Source organism: Talpa occidentalis, unplaced genomic scaffold (assembly GCF_014898055.3).
Source record: "Talpa occidentalis isolate TD23 unplaced genomic scaffold, MPIMG_talOcc4v2.1 talOcc4.17, whole genome shotgun sequence".
NCBI classification, from domain to species: Eukaryota; Metazoa; Chordata; class Mammalia; order Eulipotyphla; family Talpidae; genus Talpa; species Talpa occidentalis.
Window position 1 is genome coordinate 40,964,121 of NW_023601754.1, and position 9,159 is coordinate 40,973,279.

At 52.4% G+C, this 9,159-nt stretch overlaps 1 protein-coding gene across 1 annotated transcript; it reads left to right on the forward strand.

Moving 5' to 3' along the window:
- Positions 1 to 1,060: 1,060 nt before the first annotated feature.
- On the forward strand, positions 1,061 to 8,479 carry LOC119249311 (exosome complex component RRP46). Its single transcript, XM_037516556.2, has 6 exons — positions 1,061 to 1,293; positions 3,504 to 3,617; positions 4,184 to 4,305; positions 5,615 to 5,755; positions 6,929 to 7,018; positions 8,302 to 8,479. The coding sequence occupies exons 1-6, from the start codon at positions 1,146 to 1,148 to the stop codon at positions 8,392 to 8,394; spliced, it is 708 nt and encodes a 235-aa protein (XP_037372453.1). The 5' UTR covers positions 1,061 to 1,145; the 3' UTR covers positions 8,395 to 8,479.
- Positions 8,480 to 9,159: the final 680 nt, after the last annotated feature.

A 9,159-nucleotide genomic window follows, 5' to 3' on the forward strand; every position in this document is an offset into this window, starting at 1 on the left:
GGGGTGAGAGGATTCGCCAGAGACAGAGTGGGGAGCAGAACAGGCGGATTGACTGAAACACGCTGAGGGGCGCGGCGGGCGAGTCAGGAGAGGTCTGCCGCGCCATGTGGGTAGCTCCCTGGCTGGGGATCGAACTCGTGCTGCAGAGGCTGCGGACAGCTTCACAAAGCTGTGCTTAACCTTTGCGCCACCAGGGAAGCCCCTGATTTTACTTTTTAAATTTTTCAAATTTTATCTAATTTTCACAACAACCCTGAGAGCGGAAAGGTCGCCTTCCTCCTGGGGGCACACTGACACCTGAGGAACGGCTCTCCCTCTCTCCACATTGCCTTCCTTCTTCAGCGCCCACAAAGCAGCTGCTGTGCTTCTCCTCTCCTCAGGAAATGGAGGTTCTTCCCTTGAATGTCCTCTTCAAGTAGTTCTCCCAGTTCCTGCACAGCTTCAGTGACAAACCTTCCCCTACTCTGCAGGGGCCCACACTGAAGACAGCGATGACATGCCTACTCCCCCTTGGGGAGAGCTCCCAGTTACTCACAGATCTAGCCAACCCCCGCGCTCCGGGCCGCCGCAGGAACAGGAAGCCAGCCTGGCTCAGGACTCGACGCAGCCCCCCGACCCTCGCCGCTGCAGCTGCCACCGCCATCTTGGTTGACTACGCTAGACGGTCCGCCCCTGGCTCGGCTGGACTGGGGCTGTCCCTTGTAGTGCCTGACTCACATACCAACACCACCGTGCCAACAAGCCGCCTGATGCCAGCCATTCTGTCTCTACAACATGTATATAGGTGGAGAAAATATATGCGCTTCTCCATCAATACTCTGATGTTCTCATCGTAGTTGTTTTTGTAACAGGCAAGGAAAAGGACCACCTTTCCAGAGCCTCAGTCTTTTAGGGCCCGGGGACCTCGGGTAGGACGAGCCCCTGCCAAGGCCCGCCCTCTCTCCGCTGCTATCCAATGGCTTCCCTGAAGTTGCGGGGCGGGATGGGCGGAACCAGATTGTTAGTAAACCAGGAGCCACGTGCGACGCGGCTCCTGGCGCCCCCGCGTTCCGAATCGGCGCGTGCGCACTGAGTACACAGCCTGTACGCCAGCACGCGCTTCCGGAAAACAGCAACTGTCGGGTCTGCACGTGGGGTTGGGGGCGATGGAAGGAGCGATGCACACTGACGCCAAGATTCGCCCAGAGTCTGGGACAGAGCCGGTTGCTCGCGTCCCTGGCTGCAGCCTCCGGCATTTTGCTTGCGAACAGAACTTGCTTTCCCGGCCGGATGGCTCTGCATCTTTCCTACAAGGTAAGAACTTAACCCAGGTAAATCCGGTCCGGGTCACCTTCACCCAGGTCGTATTTATTTGGGGACGCGACTACACTGTACCATACGTAGGCGTGGCCGCCCTCTTCCACGCTAGCTGGTAGCTGTCCTTCCTGAATTGGTGTAGAACTTCTGGCCCTGGCGGATGAGAGTTTACATGTGTCTCTTCCCGTAGAAAAATAGGTGTGGCTACATCTTTTTCTTCCCAACTGGAAGGGGGAACCATATACCCACCCAGACAGATGCTCTTCATTATGAGAGACTGAGCCCACTCCCATAAGAAAATATTCGAGCAAAGGAGAAATCTCAATAGGGTAAATATCTTCCTTGAATAGATTCCCCCCCAAACCCCTTTCCACATATACCCATACAGCTCAGACTGAGACAGGCCTGTTGATTTGCCTAAATACCTCCTAGCCTTGAAGATCTCCTCTACCGACTTATTTACTTCCTAGACCTAAGTCTTTTACCTAAGTAAACATTTTCTAAATTGAGGGTGACATATACCACCAATTGTGTAACTGACCTCTTCGCTTTGTTAACTACCTCTCAACTACATTCAGCTCCTTGACCCAGTAAATACATATTCTTCTCAAATAAGTGTAAAACCCCAAACTGTACCACTCCCCTCACTAAGGCCTTACCTTCTACCTAGGTACAAAACCTGCTTTTATTCATTCCTTTGTTCAGCATACACGTATTTGTGCTGAGTACTGTTCCAGGCACTGAGAGTTCAGCAATTTAAAAAAATTAATTGCCGCATTAACAGAGTGTATATATGAAAGATAACTAAAATATATAATAAAATGCTGTGGAGAAAAATGCAGCAGTGCCAGCGAGTGTTACAGTCGTAAAAGAGATAGTGAGGGGAGCCTCAATGAGAAGGTAAGGTTTGAACAAGAATGAAAGGAAAGGGAGCAAATCCCAAAATATGGGGAGTAAAAGCATACCAGGAATGGGGAACAGAAGGCAAAGCCCCTGAGGCACAAACTGATCTGATAGATTTGAGGAAGTCAGGAAACCATGGTGGTTGAAGCAGGGAGAGGAGGTTTTGGAGGGAAATCAGAAGGCTTGCCCATCGCTGATGCCTAGTCATTGAGATGGAAACCATCAGGGTTTTGCTCAGGAGTGACATGATCTGAATGTATCTTAACAGAATCTCTTCAACTGCAGTATTGACTACAGAGGGTATAAGGAGAAAGGGAGATGGTGTTGGCTCATCCCAGCGTAGAGCAGTGGAGGTGGCGAGATTCTGGCACCCAAGCAGTTAAATAGGATGTCTAGGGGAAGGGCCTGGGCATCATAACTGTTAAGCTCCCCAGAAATTGCAATATCCAGCTCCAGTTCTAAGCCACTGTGTGCACTAACAGGCTGCAGACATGACCAGTGATCCTCTGGACTGGAATAGTAGGAAAATCCAGCATATCACAACAGTAATAGTAGTAGTTATGTTGTGAGGCATTTGTTCCATTGACACAGGCGCAGATTTGGTGAGTTTGGAGTTCTGCAGTAAAATGTATTTCATCTGCAGAGTTATGGTCAGACGCTTGAAAGCCACTACAATTGTCCAGTTTCTTCATTCTGCAGATGGTAAACAGAGGCCCAGAGAAGTGACAATCTCACAGGAGGGGATAGAGCAGGAAAGGCAGACAGGACTAAGTGCCAGATTTCTATTTGTTAGGACCCCCCTTGCCCTCTCTCATACCCATGCAAGGAAACATGCAGGAGACAGCACCCAGCCCCAGATAGTGATCCCTTTCTCAGGTGTCCTGACTGCTGCAGAGCTTGGGACAAGGGCCTGAGGAAAGACAGCTGGGAAGGAGAAGTTGAGACCAGCAGCAGTATGAGGGAAGAAGGTTAGCTCAGGAAGAACTTCCTGTTTGTACTATTACCTAAAGTCTGTCACGTACTGAGCATGCGCCAGGCCATGTCCCAAGTGTTCTACATGATTGTCACATTTCATTTTCGTGGCTCCTTGAGGGAGGTACTGTCATTGGCGCCATTTTACAGATGAGGAAACAGAGGTGGGATGTGAAGCAGGTGCTCACAGAATGACTGCCAACAAATGGTGGGCCAGAGCAGGGGTGACGTAGGGAACCCTGGCCTCTAGCTCACGCCCCCACGGGTAAGTGCTGCCCCTTGGGCACCAGGGGCAGAGAACTGTGGTGATGCCACCCATGCTGTCTCCCCAGGAGATACCTCCGTCCTGGCCGGTGTGTACGGACCAGCCGAGGTGAAGGTCAGCAAAGAGATCTTCAACAAGGCCACGCTTGAAGTGATCCTGAGGCCAAAGATCGGGCTGCCAGGTAATGAGCCCAGCTGTGTTTCCAGATGCCCTGTCTCTTGGGGCTTCTGGCCCAGCCCCTTGGCACTTCCACCCCCAGTCTCCACTCCCCTCAGATCTTTCTCTTTCCAGCTTTCTACCTCTGATTTCTGTATTTTTGTGGCTTTTCACTTTGCTTCTAACGTCTGTCTGTCTCTCTTGTGCTTTCTCTCGCCATCTCCGTCTCTGAGCCGTCCCTTCCCTCTTTTCTGGCTCCATCTCCCCTTCTTTCCCTTAACCTATTTTTCTACCCTTGTACCCTCTGTGTCCTTCTGCCCTGGGCCCACTGGCTTATAGGAACCCTTCCCTGGATTCTTTTTCCCACCCTGCCATCCCCACTTCTTTGCCAGATGCTGCAGGTGGCAGGGATGGGTACCGGTCAAGCCCTGCCTCCTTCTTGCTGAAAATCATCTGTCATCCATGCAGGCTTCCACACCAGCCTAGGCTGAGACCACAGGCCCTTCCCAGAGGGCTTGGGGGGAGCATAGAGAAGGTGGGCCAGACGGAAAGGGATAACCTGACCACCCCACTCACCCCCGATTTCCCCAGGTGTTGCGGAGAAGAGCCGGGAACGGCTGATCAGGAACACGTGTGAAGCGGTGGTTCTCGGAGCCCTTCACCCCCGAACCTCCATCACCGTGGTGCTGCAGGTTGTCAGCGATGCTGGTTCTGTATCCTTTTTGCTGGAATCCTCCTAATAACCTGCCTTGCTGCTAGTCTTGTCCACACTCTCTGCTAACCAGGAATTCTCTAAACACTTGAGAGGCACCAGCTTACTGAAGAAGAATAATGTAGCTTAAGCGCGTGCTTTGAGCCAGGTACCGTTCTGAGTGCCTTACATTAACATGGATTAATTTTATCCACCCAACACAAGAAATAGGTTTCATGATAATCCCTAGGTTTTAAGTAAGGAAATTGAGGCACCAGAAGGTCAGCTCCTATCTAGGAGGGGGCAGATCCTGAACTTGAAGCCAGACCTCTGATTCTAGAGCCCAAGGCCCCTGGCAGATGAGTGTTCTTGTGTTACCATGTTTCAGGTGAGGACACTGAGATCAGAGAGAGGAAGTCAGCTTATCCAAGATCACACAGCTGGAAGGCAGCAGAGGCAGAAATGACACCGGGCCCTGCCTGTTCCATCGGCCTCCACTCACCCTGAGCTTCACTGAGCCTCCTCACCAAGGGAGCCCTGAACAGGCAGGGCAGTGGGTCAGCAGCATGGTTAGAGAGATCCCTGTGGTTAGGGTAAGAAAGGCTGAGGCCCTGAAAGCACATTTCCAGAAGGCTGTTCTGGCATGTGGTCCTGCTTTGGCTCAGCACTTCGTACATGGGAAGAGGGAAGGACTACTGTGACACCATTTCACAACAAGGAATTAGAGTTCAAAGGGTGGGTGGTGAGGTGGGGCTGATTCTAAAGCTAGGCCCTCATCCTCTGGGAAGGGGAGACTTGAGGAAACTGCAGACCTGGAGCTGTGTGACTCCAGGTCTGGACTCCTGAGGTCAGTGATAATGACACCTCCCCTCCCCATCACCCTAGTGGCTGCCTACGAAATTCCCAGACAGTCTAATCTCTGTCTGTCTCTCTCCTGCTGTCTCCATCTCTGAGTCCTTCTGGGCCTGCCTCTGCCATCACCTTCCCATGGGCTCTTACAAGGTTTCTCTTCCACTCTGTCCTCAGTTTCCCCAAAGGTACTTGGCTCATGCTTCAGTTTGTATCTGTTGAATGTCATCATGATCCACAAGGCAGTTGAGGCTCAGAGAATAACTTACTTGCTCGGGGTCACAACAAGCTGAGAGGTGGCAAAGTCAGATCCGGAACCCAAGGTTACTCAGTTCCAGAACCAGTTAGAACTAAGCTGCCATACTCGCTTTCAGTGATTGATTAGTGATGTCTGCAACTGGCCCGTGAATGGAAGCTTGGATAAGTTCTGCGGTCCAACCCTATAGTAGAACCTCTTCTTAACCATTCCCTGTGGCACTCAGCTCCTGGCCTGTTGCCTGAACGCTGCCTGCATGGCATTGGTGGATGCTGGTGTGCCCATGCGGGCCCTCTTCTGTGGGGTTACTTGCGCCCTGGACTCTGATGGGAACCTCGTGCTGGATCCCACAACCAAGCAAGAAAAGGTAGGTTCGAAGGCCAGGTAGGTGAAAGGCTGTAAGCAGACGTTCCCCCTTTCTCTAGGCCCCACTTTTCCAAAAGAGTTAGTTCAAACTGGTAAGCCAGGCCCTTCGTCAGGGCACAGGTTAGGAACCCAGCTCAAACCCACTTAAGGAGTCTGTTGACAGTCAGTACCAGACTCAGCGTAGCTAGCTCCAGGAGCTCAAACATTTCCTCCATTTCAGCATTTTCTCACTTCATTTCTCAGCCCCTACTTTTTTCTGCATATTGGCTGCTTTCTCTCTAGCCAGTATCTTTCCTGAGGCTGCGATGGCCCCTCAAGCTCCATGCTTTCCCTCTTAAGAGGCTCAAAAGTAAAGGAGAAGAGGAGTGCACTTTCCTCATCAGCTCATGTCGATGGTGGCCTAAGGCTCTGGTTATTCTAAGTTATTTGCCCAGCACATCTAGTCAGGAAAGCAGATTGCATGCAGGAACTGGCCTTGACAATAAAGAGCAGAAAGTGTAAAAAGGCAGAGGGAGGAATACCCAGAGATTAGAAGCCCATAGCAAGCTCTGCTTTGTGCTGTTGGGGATGTGGCATTGAGTTCAGATGCACAAAGATTCTCTGGCTTTCCCATGGCTGCTGAAGTCCAGAGCCCACCCCCCTCCGTGGCCATTATGGAAACTGCCACCAGCACAGCCCCTGCCTGTGAGGATGAGGGCCAGAATGCTGCTGCTCCTCTTGCAAGGACATTTGGGAAATAGTTTGCCAGCTCCCAGCCCCAGCTCCACCTCTGCAGAGTCCGGAAGGGGGCCAAGAGGCACCTGTTAATGACCATCTCTGTGCTTGGAAGCCTCTGTCAGAACCTTGTGGTTGGAATTGTGGGGAACGATTCTAAGAAAGGAAAAGCAGAGGAAGCGGGAAAAACATAGAGAAAGTTCTCACTTAATGGCCCTCATAGTTCTTGGAAATTACAACTTTAGGTGACGTGCCCATGACAAAACAGATCCTCAAGTATACTTGTTCCACATCAGCCAGTATTTCCATTCCATTCATGCTGTAATGAAGCAATGTTATTTGCTGTGCATTTGCTACGGGAGCCACTGGCTGTAGGAGAAGCAAGTCCACCCTTAGGGCCAATCAAGATCAGGACTGAAGGTCAAGTGCCGGGTCCCCCATCTCTACCCTTCATCCTCAGGAGGCCCGGGCTGTCCTGACCTTTGCGCTCGACAGTGTGGAGAGGAAGCTGCTGATGTCCACCACCAAGGGACAGTACTCCGACGCTGAGGTAGCCCCGCGTGCCTAGCAGTGGAAAGCAGATCCCTCCCACTCCCCCGAGAGGTTGAAGGAGTCCTTTTCAGGCACTGCACATTTCCAAGTGCCCTGGCAGCCACAGTCCAGAGCCCACCCACTCCGTGGGACCGTGTGTGTGAGGGCCAGATGCAGCCATGGACACCTGGGTGGAAATTTTAAATGGAAGCTAAATGTGTGAATTGGAGGGAAAGAAATTTCAGGTTGAAATGAGGGAGGGGGCACCTGAAGCCCCCCAGCATCCAGCTCAGAGTGGTATACACCCCAGAATTCTGGGTCTCTGAAGGGACAAGGTTTAGAAACCTGGGCCCAGTGGTATCCCAAGAGCATTCCAGCCTGGCCCTCTGTGAATGTAGAAATACCAGGCAGTCAAGGTTTGGGGTCTCCAAAAAGAAAATACTCAAAAACTAAGGGACATTCATAAATGCAGTGAGGGCTCTGAAGGGAGAGGGGAGAGGAAGGGACGAGGGGATATAAAGGATGGCGATGGGGAAGAAAAAGATTTGGGGTCTCAGATGCCATGGTTTTAAAGAGTATCTGGGGCCTCCCCGGTGGCGCAGCGGTTGAGCGCTGGGTTGCGAAGCTGCCCGAAGCCTCTGCAGCGCCGGTTCGATCCCCGGCTGCTCCCCGGCCACCGGAGGAGGGTCCCACATGGCGCGCAGACCTCTCCTACCGCCCTCTGCTCCCCTCAGCAGTGTACCTCGGTCCTTCTGCCTGCTCTGCTCCCCGCTCTGGCTCTGGTGAATTCTCTCACCCTCCCTAGCTTCTGACTGTACCCAGTGCATGTATAAACAAACAAATAAATAAATAAATAAATAAAACTTGCCTCTGTAAAAAAAAAAAAATGCATAAGCATCTACAGCTTCATGGTGCTGTGGTAAAAAAAAATAAATAAATAAATAAAGAGTATCTGGAGGCACAGGGCCTATGGCTCTAAAATTCCATCTCTAATTCCATGAGGAATGGGAGCTTCTTGAGGGTGCCTGGTCCTGCTGGTGAAGTCCTGGAGCTGCCAGAATCCTATCCTCTGAGGACCTTGCATTCTATTTCTCTCTTTCCCTCAAAGAGAGAGCCCATGAAGTAAAGGGGGCCGGGAAAGGGGGGAGAAATACCCTTGGAATCATCCCCACCTGGGTCACCTTGAGAGGAGGGGGCTGGAGGTGAAGAGGCTCTGGGCATTGGGTGGGTCAGACAGGGCTGGCCAGGTGATGCGGGGGTGCAGGGCTGGGCCCCCAGCACTAACCAGCCTCTCCCTTACAGCTCCAGCAGTGCCTGGCTGCGGCTCAGGCTGCCACCCAGCACGTCTTCCGCTTCTACCGGGAATCGCTGCAGAGGCGTTACTCCAAGAGCTGATTCCTTCCCACCGCCACCACCCACCAGCTCCAGTGTAAAATAAACACATGGCCCAGCCTAGCCAGCCTGCCCTGTGTCCTGCCTACCCGGAAAGCTTGACCACAGCCCTGACCCTGGGGCACAAGCCTCCTCCCCCAGAACACTGAGGATCGCCCATCCACTGGCTCCATTCATACTAACAAATGCCCGTTGAGCACCCACGTGTGTGAGCACTCCTAGATGCTGGGACCCAACAGTGAAGGAGACCCAGGCCCCATGCTCAAGGAACCATGAGGGGCTGGGCAAAGAAAATAATGTATAGCAGATAGTGGCAGTTGCAGGGGGGGTGGGGGGCAGGGAAGAGGGCTTGGAAGAGTTAGTTAGGAGAGGGCAAATTTACATTAATTGTGGTCTCCTGGAGGGAAGGGGGACATCAGAGGGAAACCCAGGAGGAGGCCAGGGAGTGAGGTCATGGATGTAGGGCTATGTGGGGGCAGAGGCCTGCGGTTTGGCATGGGGTATGGGTTAAGGAACAGCCCAGGCAGAGCAAGTGAGGGCCAGAGAGGGAAAAGGTGGCCCGGAAGGGAATGTCACTGCAGGTAGGAGCCTGGTTCTGAGCCCTGCTTCCATGCACAAAACCCTGTGAGCTGGGGCCGTTGCTGCTGGCCCTTTTTAACATGAGGAAACAAGGTCACAAGCCAGTTAGCTGCCATGGTCACCTGCTAGTGAGTGGTGGGGCAAGGGTCCCACTCGGAGCCCAGCCCCCAAGCTATTACTTACAGTTAG